Consider the following 18,209-nt stretch of genomic DNA (forward strand, 5'->3'; position numbering starts at 1 on the left):
GGGTGAAATCTAGCTCCAGCCGAGCCCATCCCTTACGATGGCCGCTGGGAGGGAGCAGTGGGGGCTTTGCCTGTCGAAGGCCACGGCTGTGGGGAGTCGCGGGGGACAGACTTTTCCCCGAGGGAGCCGCAGCTGCGGCACCCACCTATTCGTCCTCCAGGGCGTCAGGGCAAAGTTAAGCAGAAGGGACCGGTCGGCTCATCTCACTTCACCCACAGCCTGCACTAGTGGGGACTGGGGACATTAACATAACCGCTGCCCGGCAGGCCGGGAGCCGGTGCAGCCGCGGGGATGGGGTATCCCGCCCTGTCCGGCATGGAGGCAGTGGGGCCTGCGGAGCCCTGGGAAGGATGGGGCGTACAGTGAGGAAGAGTTTGGAGGTGCATCCCGCTGCTGATCCCAGCCAGATCGGCTACTGGGGGGATCACAGGGCTACTGTGTATGTGAGTGCCTGCGTCGGTGAGTCTGTGCACTCACGCCGGTGTTCACGGATCCGCCTGTGTGCGAGTGTCCAAGGAGTGTGCGGGGTCTGGGGGGACTGAGCCGGACGAGGAGAGCACCACCTCGAAAAGACCCTCTAAAAACACGCGTGTCGTTTTCAGCTTGTTTTAACTGTGCAGTCGCGGCGGAGCCCCCGGCTCAGCGGGGACCCTCGGCACCCATCAGCTCCTCCCGGCACACTGTAGGGGGGCTCCGGTACCCCTCGAGAGCCACTGACCCCCTCGCCCACGGCTGCGGGCAGCTAAAAGGGAGGGAGGCTGTTCTCCGGCTGTCCCTTGTTCCTATTTAAAATACAGGTAAATAGGCGGGCTTCTGCCGGTAATCAACTGGCAAATGAATTATCCCTTCCCTTGAGTATTGAACTATTATCTGATTTAAGTTTACTCAAATGTTTCAACAATTTCATTCTGCTAAAGGAAAACGGGGGACACATGACAAAGTTGTGCCCTTAACATAATAAATAAATAACCCCCAAATAGTCTTCTGTAGGAAAGAAGTTAATATACTCAATTATTTTCTGAAAAAAGATCATAACATCTGGAAATTGATATCAAATGGTGTACAATCCCTGAGAGACGATAAACTTCCACTGTATAATATTTCCACTAGAAATCTTAATAATCCCATAAATCTTCCCTGTGAATTGGGAAAATGTAACAGTTCATTGAAATACTCATTGGGAAATAATTGAAAAAATGTAATAGTTCACTGAAATATTCGTGGGTTGTTGGTTTTTTTCTTTCTTTGGTGCTGTTGCTAACTCTGTGCATGTGTGTAAATATTCCTACTTCATTTTAAAGACATACACGGAATATTCCCTTGAGCGCTGCATACCATAAAAGAAAAATATGCCCTTTTGACTTATTAATCATTATTACAGAGTTTAAAATCGCAGCGTCCCTCGCAGATTACTGGAGGAGGCAAACAATTCTCTCTGTGTGTATTTTGTGTTGCGAAAAGCAGTATAAACTTTACAGCTCGAAACTTTTTCTTTTCCCCCTTTTTTCTCCTCGTTTTTTCGGATAGACTCTCCCAGTCCTGCTCGAGCTAGAGAGGGCGACTGAAATGAAGGGGACTACTGGCCCGTTGTGCTCGCCCAGTACATGGTAATTAATTACACACACAGGCGATTGCTTATTGCGATTCACCCCGTGAATGTTTAATTTTCCAGAAGTAAAAGTAGGTGAGTGAGGATTTGAACGCGTCTGGGCTGCCTGTAACGAACAGATGAGTAATTCATGGAGCTGGAAAGATGCAGCTTTTAAAAGAAAAATAATGATAATTGTGATAGAGAAGAAACGATGAGCATGAGTGTGTTTGCATGTGCTTCCGTGAAGCGGAGAGGAGTACGTTTGTGTGGTTTTGTACTGAATTAATGGATCCCTTCGGTTGCGTTGCTACAAGTCGGAATAAAGACAATTAAGCCCTTAGCATTTCTGTCACACTCCATTAATTACTGCCGCGGCTCCTGTCCCGGCAGCTTCGGAACCTACTCAGCAGGTACGATGCTCGCCCAGCAGCCCCAGCCTGGGAAGGAGGATGTTGTTGGTTTAAACTCGAGTCTTTCGAATGTTCTTCTTTTAACTTTTCAGACAAGATTGTTTTCCTCCCCTTTAAAAAATGTTTTTCTAAAAATAAAGCTCAACATAAATGTTTTAAGATCAGATTTGCGGCGAAACCGTTGTAATTTTCACCATATGTCGCCACAGCGGCTTGTAGATTTTCTTTTTTTAAATAAGTATTTCCACTGAAGAGACCAAAAATAAAAATCTAATATGAAAATGTATTCTTCCCAAAGCGTTTCCCTCCTGTGGGCCGTTTTACGGCTCCCAAATAAATCTTTAAGGTTGCGGGGGGGGGGGGGGGGGGGGCTGGGAGGGAGGGGTGCAAAAGTGCCCTGATGACGGAAAAGCAAGTCCTGCCATGATAATGTCCTTTATTAATATTATAGATGTGCAGTGTGCTAGATGGATCAATCGTATCCATTCACAATCAGGATTAAGAGAGCCTATTTTAATGAAAATCTATTAGTCTCTCACTTGAGACACGGATGTTACTTAAATCAATAAACAGCATAAAAGAGAATGCGACGCATGTTTCTAAATTAAAAAAAGAAAAAAATCCCATCTATGAAATGTGTTAAGATGTCTGTAAAATCCTGAACCCCTCGATCGATGTTTATAAATATTTAATGTTAGGGTTTGTTTTCCTTTTTTTTTTTTTTTTTAAAACACAAATTGAAAACCATTAACACTGCATCCATTCTTATTATTAAAACAAATTGTTCTTGGAATTATATGCTGTGGAAATGGAGCCAGATTGAAAGAGCACCCTCTGAAATATGTTTACCCGCTTTCATGTAAACCAATAAAAATCTGCAGGAGTCTGTAGCGTGAGCAGGAAGGTTTGATGTACAATGTCCATGATTACAGTCTCTGAATTAATCACGAGAGAGAAGGAGGGAGGGAGGAAGGGAGGGAAACGGGGAGAGGGGACTCAGTTATCTACTCAACAAACTCTAGTTCTTCTGGTCAGCGCTTATTAAAGCGTGGTTTAAATCCGTGATTTTTCCTGTTTGTTTATTTGCCCCTTTTCGACCAAAATAAGCTGAATCCGGGGGGGAAGCGAGAAGGGAAATAGGTCTCGCCCTACGTCACACCATGAGCAAATATACAAATGTAAATTCCTCTTATAAATATGAAATCCAATACTTCTCCTTGGAAATGCTTAAAGCTAATGAGACTCTCAAACTCATTCATAATCATCCCTCTCCTCTAACTCGGAGAAAAACCACGGTGGTCAAGAGGTTCCTTTGAAAAAGGAGTAAAAACTAACACGTGTGTCGGTACCGCTTTAAATAAGCCCTCTTCTGCGACACCGGGTAGGGGGCTTTTCCCTGCCAGAGCTAGATTCCCGGCTCCTAAAGGTCCCCTCGCATTCCTGTCCCACCGGGTGGGCAGTACCCGGGGCCGGACACCGATGCCCGAGGCAGCCGGGAAGGAGGCGGCCCGGGGCGGGCTCTGCTTTGCGGTGGGGCAAGTGAGGATAAGGGAAAGAGAGGGGAGTGGAATGAGCAGGACCCCTATTTGTCAAGTTAGGAGGCCCAGCAAGGCGGAGGACTCCGGTCAGGTGCCCAGGGGCGGTGGGAAAGGAGGGAGGGAGAGAAAGATTTGGGGTCCTGATGTCCCGCAGGTGCCCCGCAGGCTACTCTGCCAGGGGAGCCCTCAACAAGCAGCTGGTGGACAGTCCTAGGAGGGACTGGGGGGAGTTGGGGAGCAAGGAGAGCGAGGTGGCTTATGCTGCCGCAAAGGGGTACCCAGGGTGCCGAGCTGAAGCCGGGGGGTACCCGGGGTGAGAAACTGATCCTAAGGCAGCTCTGAGAGGCGCTGGTGACTTCTCAGTTTTGCGACAAGGTCCCAGGAGCTCCGTGCCTGCAAGGGAATGGGGTTTGGACGGCAGCTCCTTCCCTCCCTCCCTCTCTCCCTCCCTGCCTCCTTCCCTCCCTCCATCCGTCCCTCCTCCCCAGCCCGTTATCAGGAGCAGCAATAAGCCTAATTCCCCTCTGAACTCGCAGCCAAAGTTTGCAGAGAGGTCATAAGTGCCCCCCACTTTAGCCTACACCCGCACCTCGTGCCCTAGGTGCCAGCAAGGCCGTGGACAGCACTGGGGGCCAGACCCACTCCCCGCCGCCCCGCCGGGACAGGCCGGGCTCCTCATCCCTCGCAAAGCTGCACGGATCGCGCAGTGAGACCGTGCGCGCCCGAGGGGCTGTCCGCGCCTTCCGCCGTCAGTCCCCGCGGGGGTCAGCGTCGTGGGGAGGCGGCCGGATCCCGGGGAAGGTTGCGACTATGACCTGCTGCTGCTTTTTTTTTTCTCCTTTTTTTTTTTTTTTTTTAATTTTATCATTATTTCCCTCTTTCCTCCCTCTCTCCCCCTTTTCCCTTTCCGGTGCTTTGTTTCGCTTTTCGCTTTCGGCAAGTTCCCCTCGTCTGCCGGGCTCCCCCCCGGCGGCCTCCCCGCTGCCGTCAGGGGCGAGGAGTGGCAGTGGACCACGGGTTGCCGCGCTATTTGCGCGCCCGGTGGCTGCCCCAGCCCGAGCTGCGCCCCGCGGGCTGAGGGAGCAAGGGGGGAACGGGGGACCGGCTTTTCCATCGAGCGCTTCCTAGCTGCCGGGAAGCGGAGAGAGATGGGGAGGGATGAGGGCAACGGGGCTTTTCCCTCTCTGTTTTAGGGGGGCTGGATTTGCCCCTGTGTTGGGGAGCAGAAGGGGCCCGGGGGTCTCCGGAAGAAGGGCGGACCCCCACACACGTGTGCTGCAGTCGCAGGGGGAGCCGCGGAGATGGGAGCGCGCTGGGGGCGAGGGGGAGAGAAGTCGGGTGTCCGGAGGAGGGGGTGTCAATTCACCGTGCTGAAGAGCACCCTGCCACCGCGGGACTGCGGGAGGGAGAGGGAAGCAGAGCTAGGAAATGTCTATCCACCCGTGTTTGCTTAGGGAGGTAGGACGGGGGTGGGGGGCAGACGGCGGTGCCGAGGGCTGGCGAAAGTTTCCCCGTTGGCGACTGCTCAGCTCCCCGGAGCCTCTCCGTGTCCCTGTGCCTGCGTGTGCCCGTGAACCCTTCGCCACCAGCGTGTGCGACAATCCACGCGAGCCCTTTACACGCGGGGGCTGCATGAGAGAGGCACAAGCAGCGTGTCGCGGCGGGATCCTCCCTCAGCCATACGTTACTACCGCGTCTATCGTTTGCCTTTATTATTTATGTGGTGCCGTGTGATATACATTAGAGCCTGGGATTTGATTGGCGTTTGCGATGACAAGACCTGTTTGTTAAGTTGTAAGGCGTCCTCGGCTCCCTCATTTGTTAAATGAACTCTGGAGGAAGGATGACACCGAGACACAACAATATAATAAATGTCAGAGATATCAGCAGTGCCGAGATCAAATGATCAATCCTTGTCCCCTAGATAATCATTTTAAATTTGCACAGGGGAAGATTGATTCCCCCCCCCCCCTTTTTTTAAGCCCTTTATTAATTGCTTCCCCTATTATTATTTACACACACACACCACCACCACCACCGCCCTTCCTCCTGTGGAGGTGTTAACACGGGTGCTGCGGGCACCTTTGGATTAATTAAACGTATTTTTAGTGTTTTAATGTTCTGCTAATTTTCGGAGCAGTCCCACACTCCCCCGGAACAGAAACAATGGCCCCTTGCTCCGACGAGGTTGCGACTCAGAGCAGAGGGTGGCGTGATGTTGATGGGCTCTGGTTATCCCCAGCTCGAGGTGGGAGAGGGAACGGGAAGGACGCAAAAAGCCAAACAACCAGAAGACAAAATTCCACCAAATACCAAATAACCCTCCTCGTTAAAGCTCGATGAGAGGACGCAGAAATAACTAAATAGGTGGGAAGTCGGTTCTGCGGGAGGATGAGGTGGCTCGCGGTGTCACTGGAAATGCCGCCGATGTTATCCGGGGCTGAATTTCAGGCAGCTATTCCAGCTCACGGGATTAATAATTATTACTAGAGCACAACAAAAATAACAGCAGCGTACCAAGAACAAGGTGAGGAAATTATTGCCATTCCTATCCTAAACCCGGCAGAATAAGTTTTGCTAGGGAGGAGAGGGAAAAGAAGAAAAAAAAAAAGAAAAAAGAAAAAAAAAAGAAAAAGGTGGATTTAATGCTCTATTTGTCGCGCACAAACTCTCGTGTTAACAAGTCATCCCTCTGCTGCACGCGGCAGGACAGTTCTACCGCCAAAGAAACGGTTTAGGTTTTAATTTTCCCCAGCAGTACCTTCAGACCACATAATAACATTAAACAAGAAAACAGAACCTACAACATTTACGCGTATCTAGAGAGCCCCCCTAGCCATGGATCCCCCCTTCCCCCACCCCAGGCAAGCAACCCCCTCCAAATCCTCCGAACACACCGACACGGAGCTCCGAGACACCCCATAACTTGTTTAACTGCACATGTTCCCCCACTCCCACGCACCCCCACCCGCCACAACAGGCAACACTTTTAAAACAGCATTTTCGGTTCGCCGATTTTTTTGATCATTGAATTAAGCGAAATTAGCCAAATAGCAAACCGGGTTGAATTCCCAATGACTACAACAAATGCACATCTCCGGCTTTTTATTCATTACCTTTTCTTTATTGTACATTCATTTTCTTTTCCTCTTGACAGCGATACATTTAATTGCAGGAGCATAGTTATGTGATTAGCTGTGGGTCCGTTTTTACCCTCAGTGTTGCCACGCACAGGATGTCCTTATAATCAATTAAGTCTTCCTCGACTTTCATTTCTGCAACGCGCTTACAGAATGCAGATACCTATTTTCATGTTTTCCTCTTCCCCCATCCCTCCCTTTTATTCCTCTCTCTCTCTCACTCCCCTCTCTCTCTCTCCCCCTCTTTTTCGCCGTTGCTTCTTTACTTCCCTAAATCAAGGTGCAAAGATGCCAAAGAGTGATGAAATGAAAAGAAAGCCAATTGCTGGACTGAGGTGGGGGAGATAGCTGCTCGGAGTCCGCCTGCAACTATGGAGCAGTCAGTAATTGCTGGAGACAGGGAGAGCTGGGGGCTGGGCTGAGGTAGCCATGTATAAATAGTGTGATCTCAAATTGAAAGGCATAAATAACAGCAGGAGTGATCTAACCCTATACAGCCCATCCTCTACGTGCAAAAACAGCGTGCGGAGGACGGCCACATCTCCGACTGCAAACAAGTGGATCTCTGTGGATAAGATCACCGGGCAGCCATGGAAGAACTTACGGCTTTTGTATCCAAATCTTTTGACCAGAAAAGCAAAGAGAGCAGCAGCGGCAGTGGCAGCAGCAACAAGAAGGAGACGATTACTTACAGGGAAGTTTTGGAGAGTGGGTTGGCTCGCTCTAGGGAGCTTGGAAACTCTGACTCTAACCTGCAGGACATGACCGAGAGCAGCAACCATTGCCCGGTGCATCTTTTCAAAGACCACGTAGAGAGCGACAAGGACAAACTGAAGGAGTTCAGCACAGGCAGGACGGCGGAAGGTAAGAGCGGGGCAGGGTTCCCTCGGCCCCGCGACCCTCACCGGCAGCCCCGGCCCCCTCCTCGGCCGCCCCCGGTTCTCCGCAGCAGCGCTGAGCCGACACCAGCCCCGGCCCCGGTCCCTGCGGGGGGAGCGGGCTCGCCTCCCGCATCATGCCTCCCTCCTCTGGCCGCCTCCCTCCCGCAGCGGCGGGAACATAGGCTAAGAAACACAGATGCCTGCACCATAACACGAACATAGCCGTGAAAAATAACTCGCAACTTCTGTCCTTTCCCCCCCTCTCCCCATCCCCCTTTCTCCTCGGGCCGGCCCCAGTTCACATCCGAAATCGATCCCGTGCGTTAGGCATTCGCTCGCCCCGGGGAAGGGGGCAGCGCAAGACGTCAGACATTTTTGTCTGCCTGTGTATTTTTTTACGAAGAAACCTTGTCCGGGCAGTTTTAATGCCATAAGAGACCTGCTCTTCCTGTTTCCGGGCCGTCAGGATGCTGCTGCTGCTTCTTCTGGGAGAAAGCTGGATGTGGAAAGGACTCTCCCTGGACATTTTGTCTTGTTCTGGTCAGCTTGTCCTAGTCAGAGGAAGGAGCTGCCCAGGCCCGGTGAGACAGAACATCCTCGCGGGGAGAGGTATCGGCCGGCCCTGTAGCCTGGTCCCTCGGTCCCCTCCTGCCCTTCTCACCTGGGCCCGGGCAGCACCGCATCTCTCCGGCCTGCCCGGGTCCCTAGAGCTAAAATGCCATTCCTTCCTTTAGAGCAAAGAAATTAAATTAAAAAAAACCACAATTTTTAAACCAAGCCAGCTAAAAATCCCGCATAGGCTCGCAGGGGAAGGAGAGAATAAAAAGGGCGGGGGGGATTAGAAAGTTGAGAAAGTGTTTCTAGGCAAGTTAGACAGGCGGACCTGCCTGGGGAGCTACTGGCTAGCACGGGGTAATAAAAACCGGTTAATAGGTTAGGGAACAACAACCAGTCTTTCAGCTGTTTCCTACTGTTTGATCTTGTTTAATATAACATTGGGGGAAAGGCAATTTAATTTACAGCCCAAACGCTTATTTAATATCCTCCTCTCTTCCATCCACCCTCCCCAAACAGAAGGACGGGTCATAATCCCATATTCGGGTATCCATACTTCTGCGCAAACCAGCACCGCTCAGCGCGGCTGATTTTCCTTCTCTAGTTGAGATTACGAAACGAGAGGGTTCAGTTTAGAGGAATCATCATTCGCACAGGAGGTGGTTTAAAAAATAATAATAAAAAAAAGCAGGAAAATAAAAATATATTAAAAAAATATAACGCCAACGAAGGAAAAGCCACCCATCTTTGCTACTCTCCCTTTTCCCTGTGTATCGAAATTCTGGTTGTATATTTAGCTCATCTAATCTATGGAGAGGGGCTGGGGGTGGGGATGGAAGGGAGGAGTTGGAAGGAACTGAGATGCTTGTGACAGTTTAAATTCATGCCAGGTTTCAGTCTAATTCCAACTGATTCCGGCGTGTGATTTCAGTCACACCGATGTGCTAGTTAATATTTCATGTCTATCGCGGACATGCTGTAGCCTCGGATCTCCGAAAGGAGACAGAGCTTTTGAACGCGCCTTGTTTTCCCTAGGCATTTTCTGGGTGAGAGCACCCTCGTCTTTTCATAGGGATTCCTCTTCCCAGAGAAATGTGAACAAAACGCTGTTAAACCCAAGCGGCGAACACCCCGCTCTGGAGGCTAGACCCTTACCAAAGTTTTCTGCAGCCGATATCCACCCAGGAGGAACGGTTATACGGCCAGGGACAGTTTTCTTTTGGGAAGTGAAAACGAGCTCTTCGGCTTGGGTCCCCGCCTTACTTAAGCACTGATGCGGTTCAGGACGTTTTTATTATGTTCAATTAACTTACGATCTGCAGTTAGTCATTTGGGTTTTGGGATGCCCCCAAGTACATAGGTTAATATATATGTGCATGCGCACAGTCGTGTGTATGTATACACACATATATACATAAATATAACACGTGTATTTGGTGACGGAAAAAGGATTTAACTCGGAGTTATCTGCAGATGTGGCTTCCGCCCCCTTCCCCTCAGCCCCACACGGCCCAGAATGTGAAGCAGGACAAAGGTGGCAGCCGGATCAGGCTGGTCCCCGGACTCCGCCGGTGCCCGCGCTGGATGCGCTCCCCGGGATGTGCAGGGGATCCCGAGGAACCGGTTCAAGCTCCAGAGGTGCCGCTTGCTCCAGCACCGACCCTCTTTCGTTAGCCGGATTTAAAAGAGGGCCGGTGAATTAGGCCGCCTGGAATTGAGGCAAAGAGTGCGTGTGGGGGGAAGTAAGGAAGAAAGGTAATTTGCCAAAGCAAAATAAATCCCCTTCCAAGACAAAAAAAAAAAGAAGCAACTTTTTCTCCCTTGCCTCCCCAGCCCTCCTTCCCTCTGCCCAGGAGGAGCTCTCTCCGAGCCTTCTTGGGCTCCATGAGAGCTGGGATGGGGAGTGGAATCTGCTGTTTTGGAGGGGCTGGGAGTCACCCGTGGTCCTTGAGCTGGTTCTCCCCCGCCTGCCCATCCAGGCCCGTAGCCCCGTGGGTTTCGACCTGCCGGCAAGTATTTGAGGGAAGAAGCAATGATAAGGGGGAGAAGGACTGACGGTCTCTGTCTCATGCCCATGGAAAGTTTCTTTAACGAGGCAAATATTTTCACCGTGCCTTCACTATGACAGTGGTGGGGAGCTTCTTGCATAACCCTCTCTATATTACTTTGAGAGAAAACGGCGACGGAGAACCCCCTGTCCCTCTTCTTTTCCCACGGCCTGGAAGTACCAGGGAACCGGAGGTTTTCCTACTAGCCGCTTCCCCGAGCTGCCCGTGCCAGCCGGCGGCACGGCTATCTCCTCGCCCTGTAAGGAAAATACAATTAATTTTATCGATATATATAGTTTTGCTGATGGGACATCAGCCAGGCAAGGCAGAGCTGCTCCTTCCTTTCCTCCCTTCCTCTCTCTCTTCGGCCGGCAGCCGAGGTGCCCCTGCCCCTCGCGGACCTGACAGCGGGGCTCAGCCCCGCCCGGTACCCCCGGGCCCAGCTCTCCCCTCCGGCCTGCCGAGCTTAGCCAGGCCCGGGGATCCCCCGTCCCGCTCCCGCAGGTTGGGTTGAGTTTGGGGAAGGAGAGAGGGGAGGGAGCAGCCCCCCGTGTGCTGTGGAGAGAAACTTCGGAGAGGTGAGAGGGGAAGCTCAGTGTCGTTTTTTCCTTCCCCCTCCCGGTAGGGATCTACGAGTGCAAAGAGAAGAGGGAAGATGTAAAGTCAGAAGACGAAGATGGACAGACCAAGCTCAAACAAAGGAGGAGCAGAACCAATTTCACACTAGAGCAGCTGAATGAGTTGGAAAGACTTTTTGATGAGACTCACTATCCGGATGCCTTCATGAGGGAGGAACTAAGCCAGAGGCTGGGACTGTCTGAAGCTAGGGTTCAGGTAAGAGAAAGGCTCTGTTCCTGGAACCGTCCTCATCTCACTTCCTAACTGCCAGCGGATCCTAGCACAGTGCCCCGCTTCATCCAGAGCGGGGAGGTGAAGGCAGAGACGACACGTGTGATGGGGGAAGCTGTTTGCAACTCCGCCGTACCTGTCCTGCCAAAGAGTAATTCTGCTCTGGAAATATCTGTCCGTGCCTTCCGTTTCCTAGGAAGGCGGTTTAATTTCTTTTTTTTTTTTTTCTAATATATTTTGGGGTGGTGATGGTGGGGTGGTGATAGCGTTGACAAGCCTCTAATAACTGAGCAACTAGCTATTTTTTTACAATTATTATACTTTGCCTTGCAAACGTGCCATTAACTCCCCCTTAATCCTCACTTTCTTCCCTTTCTTTCATGGGGCCGTTAAGAAAAAAAAAAAAACAAACTCCCAGGAAACAATCGCTGTGAATAAGACTAGACTGTTTGGGTGCAGAAGGACGGGATTAGCCAGAGCAGGGGGAAAGGTGCCCGCTCTGATTCGCACACAGGCATACGAATGCATGGCACCCCATCTGCTGGTGTCTCCCCTCGGCCCTCCCTGTCTGCTTCAGATACAGCTAAACACCAATTAGCCTTGGAAACCTTGAAAAAATGGTCCGGGTTGCTGCAGTTCTGGGGCCATTAGATGGGGTCTGTTTGGGTGTCTCCACATTGATTATTTTAAGATTACATTTTTAGTTTGATGTAGGGGAAAAATACCAGTCCCTTCCTCCCTTAAGCCATCTAGGGAATGCCTTCCCAAAGAGATATATGTATATATATTAAAAAAATATATAAATGTAATTAATAAGATCAACCTGTGGCTCTCTGAGCAGGCCCAGAGCAGGAGAAACCTGAAGGAAATCCCGCCTTGGGTTATAACCCTGTGTTTGGCCTAACAGACCCTAAACCAAACCAAACTCCAAGAAGAAAAAGCCACCAAGACAACCCTTCCACTGAACAAACCGCCTTCACACCCCCCGAGATAGAGGTGCACATGCAGGTGTGTAGTATCTATGCATGTGCTTGTGTGGGTATGTGTGCACAGGTGGAGGAGGTCTCCGTGCTCACCTTCATCGCCAGGGCACAGTGAGAGGAGAAACCCAGCCCCGAGCTACCGTGGGGAGAGAGGCTGGCTTGTGTGTTGTTCCCCCCCCCCCCCCCCCCCCCCCCCCAAGCATGATCCCCCCCAGGAGGAGTAGGCAGGCAGGGCTCGCTCCTCGGCAGCCCTTGCCGGAGTGAAGCACTACCTCTCTTCAAACAGCTGCCTCCTGGAGGCATTTCCTGAAATAAATAGAGTAGCTAGGTTGTTTTCCTTCTTGTTTTGGTTTATTTATTTTTATTTTAAAGGCTCTTTTCTCCCTTCAGTTCTTGCCTTTCTCAGTATAAAGTGAGCAGGGCTAGGGATGGTGCCGAGCACATGCCTTAGGAAGGGTGGCTTGCGGGGGATATTGCAGGGGTTCAGTGTGCTGCTGGTCCTACTTGCTCCTGGAAGATTGATCTAACCACAGCATATAAATTAATGAAAAGATTAAACTTTTGCTGAAGGGGACATCAACTCTTATGTCATCTTCCCAGATCTTCTTACTTGGGCTCTGTAATATCTTTCCAAGGCCTTGATGTACTGTTTCTATAAAAATAAATTACTTGTAATTGAATTCTGCACTCTTTCTTTCAAGTACTTTATTACTGAGCAGCACCTTAACAGGATGTTCATAGTTACAGGAAAATTGGTGCTTCAAGTGCTTGCAGATCTTAAAACAGCACACCAAGAAAAAAAAAAAAGGGAAAAAAGGGGAAAAGGGAAAATGGATAATTAATTGGCAAATAAGCAGAGAGTTTGATACCCATCAATACATGGAAGCAGAGAAAAGAAGTGAGGAAAAGGGAAAGTTGTTTTTTTTTAATACTTTCAGAATTGTTCTCTAATTCCTATTTGAACCGCTTGTCCCTTGCTGTTAAAGGATATAGTTTCAATTTAGTGTGGAAATTTGCTGTAAATAAATTGAAGCTCCTATGGTAGCTAGTCCTTATTAACCTTTTATTTTTAGTGTTGTACTGGAAACTCATATCACCCAGCTGTCAGGGTTATAATTGAAAGTTATGAGACCATAGTGAGGAGCAGGCAGTAATTCAATTACAACAAATATCTTTGGGTTTATGGTGCAGGGCTAAATTAAATGTCATTATTCACTGTCTCTAATGGAAATCAAAAGGAAATCAGATTAGAGCATCTGTGAAAGAAATCACTGAGTGATCCTTAATGAAGAAATAACTGTCTAAAACAGTGTACTGTGCTTTACTTAGCATATTCATGACTAATTGGAATTGATCGTGAATCACACCAAGACTGATTTATTATCGCTTAACGCAGTGGCTAATTCATCACTTTTATTCCTCATAATCTTATTTTTTCATAGCTAAAGGGAAAGGGCACTTCGTTTCCCAGATTTAAATATAATTTCTATTTGAAAGATGTTCTGATTTGCAAGAGAAGTTGTTTAAAGGCTGCTTAAATTCCTTCTGACAATTTACACTACTTTGGCGGGGGGAAGGCGTGGGGAAAACACACAAGGAGATTTCCTGCAAGCTTTTGCAATCAAAAAAAAAAAAAAAAAAAGAAAAAGTACTATTGTCTCTGAAGCTAGATGATATTTTGCATGCCAATATTTTAAAATATATATATGTAAATCCCTAACGGCCCAGTTAAAAGGAGAAGAGCTCTATGTTGTTAATACTGGGATATTGCTCGTAGGGAAAAATAGGCTGTGCCGAGCTGGGTGTTTCAGGGCAGAGAGGCGACAGCGGTGATGCGCTGGCCGCAAGCCGGCAGGGAACGGGACCGGGACTGGTCTATTTGTCGGTCTGTCGGCTTCGCTCTCTTCCCTAGCCACCCCAGGCAAGCAAAATGGTGCTCCAAACCCGAGAAGGCCAATTCCTACTTAAAAAAATCACTGATGTACCCGAGGTAATTAATGCCTTTGGAAGCCTTTCTTTGCACTAATTACTCCGTTGTAAATGACCATCATTAAGGCAACTGAAGAAAGCTTGAAGGGAAAATTTGATATAGGAAGTGCAGTTAGTATTAATTAACCGTATGAGCTCTTGGCAAGTGCAACAACATCAAAGGTTGTAGGTGTTTGCTCAGCTACAAGATTTTATCAGCGGTGAAAGTCAATGTTTGTCCATATTCGGTAGATTTTGGTGTAAGGATAAGGGCCCGAAAAACATTTTGGTCAGTGCCTCTGACAATCGTTTGGGGAGAGCAGCGAAACCGAGCACGTCGGAAGGGGAAGAGTAAGAAGGGTCTGGAATACCCTTGGAAAAGAGGCAGCCGAGGCGCAGCGGTCTGCTTTATGCTCGTTGCAGTAGGAACGGCTGGAGCTGGGGCAGGATAAGGATTGTTGGATTGCAGGCAGTTCCCGCGAATAAGCGCTTCTTTACTCCCAGCCTGCAAAGATGGTGCTCTTGTCTGTACAGGATGCTGCAGAAGAGGGGTTTGCTTTCTTTTAACGTTTGGGAAGCGAGGAATGATTTAGACCTTTCTGCTCAAATTCGGTATCTAGCATCTTCTCGGAGAGCTTCACCATTCATGTCCAAGTCCAGCTTGGGGGAGGGCAGACGGTCCGGTCCCTTAGGACCAGACCCGGAGCTCGACCTGGCCCCCGGCGGTCTGTACCCGGGATGTCCGAGGTGTCACTGGAAAGGGACCGAGGGTCCCACTCAGCCTGCGGGTGGGATTATTTTGGGTGTTTGTGGGGAAGCCCCCTCGCTCCGGGCGGGTGGCACAAACAAGGACTTCCACTGGCCGCCCGGGAGGGAAAAGGGGGCACAGAGGTCTCGGTGCGAAGCGACCGGCTCCCTGTGCCCCGGGTGTGAGGGCAATCTTCACTTCCTAGGTTCAGCTCCTGCTGAGAAACCGCAATAGAGAACAGGACCCTTCCCCCCTCCCCCGAAAAAAAAGACAGCCCCACCGCAGCACATAGATGGGTACATCCCTCTGGGCTGAGCTCCGAAGAGAGACCTCAGCAAAGTTGTGGGGAGCCCCTCGCCGCCTCCTCCTCTCCCCCTGAGAGAGCCCTCTCTCAGCAGCTGCCTAGCCTGCGTCCATATATTTCTGTCGTTTTGTTTTTGTTTGCGTTTTCTTTTCACAGGTCTGGTTCCAGAATAGGAGAGCAAAGTGTCGAAAGCAGGAAAACCAGATGCACAAAGGTGGGTCGGGGCAGCGGGCCGCAGGGAGGGGATGGCCAAGGAGCCGCGGGCGCTTCGCCACTCATCCGTCCCCGTCTCTCTCCGCAGGTGTGATCTTGGGAACCGCCAGCCATCTAGACGCCTGCAGAGTGGCCCCCTACGTGAATATGGGAGCCCTAAGGATGCCTTTCCAACAGGTAGTGAGCTCCGGGTTTATTTTCTTTCCCCCGGCAAGCTCCGACCCTCTATCCTTTGCACGGGAGGAAGCCGGACACGTTTACAAGTGCCATTTATATACAAGTTGGCACGTATTAAACTCGGGCTATAAAGCTTCGTGAAGGAGCGCTCTCCCGCCCGCCTGTCGGGAGCTCAGCGTCCCTCGGGCCCGGCGACCGGGACGAGCGGGGGAGGGGTGGCACGGCCCTGGGAGGCGCCGCCGGTGCTAAGCCCTCCTCTCCCGCTGCCGCCTGCCGTGGGCTGGCACTCAGCCTTGGGGCCTCCCGCCCTCGTGTCAGAGCCCAGCTGGCCTCCTGGGGTAGGGGAGCACCGGGGGACCCCGTGGGGACGGACTGGCCTGGTCCTGAACCGTCCAGGGTGGGCTTCGGCGCCAGAGCAGGGTGTGGGAGGAAATTCTCCCACTCGAGGGGCGAAGAGAATAAACCGTGCAAACCCTTGCGTTGCCGCTCTCCCCCTCCTTCTCCTGCGGGCTGCCGAAGCCTCTCCCGACGGCAGCGGCGCCGCTACGGGGCCCGGGCCCCCCTGAGGGAGGCCGCCTGGGAAAAACCGGACGAGGGGGTGAAATTCTGTCCCGCTTCCAGCCATCGCTTGTATCCCTCCCTCTTCTTCTTCTTCTTCTTTTTTTTTTTTTTTTGTCAATTAATCGAGGAATCGATTTTCCCAGCCCAAAGGGACCCTCCACCACCTTCTCGGTTTCAAAGACACGTGGAGCTGACAGATTAATTGTATTGATTTTTTTTTTAAGACATATTTGGACCAAAATAATTAAGTACATAAATAAATCCCCCCCCCCCCTTCCCCCTACAACTCCTTCCTGAACCTGCCCGGAGCAGAAATCTCTCAGTCAACCCCACGTCTTCGTGTAGGTCGAGCAAGCTCTAAAGCAAACACCACCCCGCTGTACAGGGGACCCGTGGCCAAAGAGTTTTTAGCAAGGTATAAACAAACATCCCTGAAAAAAAATAATTAATATATTTATATACATATATATTTATATACATATATATTAGCTATTTCGCTTTTATAGAAATATAAATTAGGTATTATATATGTTGGCTATTTAGCATATATATATATAAATAAATATATATATATAAAAACATTAGTTATTTAGCACTTGTTGGCGCCAGTGCGTTGGGCCGTATTTAACATATATATGTTAAGTTTATTTTACTTTGCACACGCACGCAGGATTAGGTGCGTCTCCGCGCCCCGCGTTCAGAGGTTTGCGGGGGTCTGCACCGACCGGTGGCTCCGGGGAGGGCGTGTGTGTGTCGGTGCTGCCCGATGTTGACGCCGTGTCTCTGCCGCCACTCCCCGTCCCCCTTCCTCTCCCCCTCCCCACGCAGGTCCAGGCCCAGCTGCAGCTGGAGGGCGTGGCCCACGCGCACCCGCACCTGCACCCGCATCTGGCGGCCCACGCTCCCTACCTGATGTTCCCGCCGCCGCCGTTCGGGCTGCCCATCGCCTCGCTGGCGGAGTCCGCTTCCGCCGCTGCCGTGGTGGCCGCCGCCGCCAAGAGCAACAGCAAGAACTCCAGCATCGCTGACCTGCGGCTGAAGGCCCGGAAGCACGCCGAGGCCCTGGGGCTCTGACACGCTTCACACCAGACCCCCCCTACGCCATACCACACCATATCCCCACCTCACCCCGGGGCGGGCGGGCGTGTGTGTGACCCGTACGGACCTCCGGTCTGACCCCGCTCATCCTCCTCTTCCTCCTCCCCGGGCTGCCCTGCCACCTTCTTGTTATTATTTTGTTTGTTTTTATTCCTTTCCCCTTTCCCAAGGTCTGCGAGCGCCCGGCGGCAGCCACCCCTCATCTCACACCTTTCCCCCCGCACCCTTGCCCCGCTTTCCTCGCCCTCTTCCCGCTCCCCAGCCCCAACGGGGACTTGTCGGCCCGGGGCGAACCGGGCGAAGAAGGGAGGCCCCGGCGGCCGTTGACGCTCAGCGCGCGCGCGCGTGTGGCGGCGCGGTTGGGGACTCGCACCCACGAGTCAGAGACTCCGCCGAGGATAAAGTAGGTGTGAGGAGAGAAAAGAGAGAGAAAAGAGAGTTAAAAAATCACCCCAAAAGGGAAAAATACTGCAAAAACAAACCACAAACCCCCCAAAAGGAAAGAAAACGATCTCTAAATTATGTTAATCTGTGAACACTGGGGACACTTTGGAATTCTTTTTGACCCTGGCAAAAGTGATCGCTCCAGCATAAACGTCACCTGCTGCTGTCAGTTTTGCTACTACCTTGTGCATGTGTCAAACGAAACACGTTTTGAAGATCAGAAATATATTAGAACTAAGCTAAACAACAGAAAAAAAACCCAAACCAACAAATAGTAATAATAATAAATAATAAATCCTTGGGGCTGGTCTCCATTAAAGATGACATTTCTTTGTTGCCAACAGTATTATTTCACTGCCATGAATCTCTTCCATCACTGAGGAGCTGCTGCAGCAGAACTGGTTTGAATTTAAATGTGGAATTTCAGATCTGAGGCAAGGCAGGTTTTTTTTTTTTGGTTTTACGTTTTTCTTTTCTTTCCTTTTAAAAAAAAAAAAAAGGAAAAGCAGCAATAACAAAAAAAATGTGCGTCTCAAATGGCCATGTCCTTTGAAAGGAGGAAAAGAATTTGCTAATTATTAGTGGTCACTTGAAAGATGGGAACAATAAGAAATGCACCTGTTTTGCCAGAATCATCTGAACTCGATGAGCTGCGTTGTGCCATAGAAACAGGTCAAGTTATTTTCATTTTTTTCTTTTCC

The 18,209-nt window shown here is 50.4% G+C and overlaps 1 protein-coding gene across 2 annotated transcripts; it reads left to right on the top strand.

Annotated features, from left to right (window-relative positions):
* The first annotated feature begins 6,976 nt into the window (after window positions 1-6,976).
* On the top strand, window positions 6,977-17,216 carry SHOX (SHOX homeobox). Of its 2 annotated transcripts, XM_062628655.1 has the most exons (5): window positions 6,986-7,543; window positions 10,789-10,997; window positions 15,172-15,229; window positions 15,317-15,405; window positions 16,795-17,216. In XM_062628655.1, exons 1-5 carry the CDS (start codon window positions 7,270-7,272, stop codon window positions 17,038-17,040), a joined length of 876 nt encoding a protein of 291 aa, XP_062484639.1. In that variant the 5' UTR covers window positions 6,986-7,269; the 3' UTR covers window positions 17,041-17,216. The 2 variants fall into 2 exon arrangements, with proteins under 2 accessions (XP_062484638.1, XP_062484639.1); XM_062628654.1 differs by having other exon boundaries at window positions 6,977-7,543; window positions 15,172-15,405.
* The last annotated feature ends 993 nt before the right edge of the window (window positions 17,217-18,209 follow it).

The sequence above is a fragment of the Pezoporus occidentalis genome, unplaced genomic scaffold (assembly GCF_034315485.1).
Source record: "Pezoporus occidentalis ecotype Australia unplaced genomic scaffold, CSIRO_AGI_Poc_V1 ctg32, whole genome shotgun sequence".
In the NCBI taxonomy this organism is placed as follows: domain Eukaryota; kingdom Metazoa; phylum Chordata; class Aves; order Psittaciformes; family Psittacidae; genus Pezoporus; species Pezoporus occidentalis.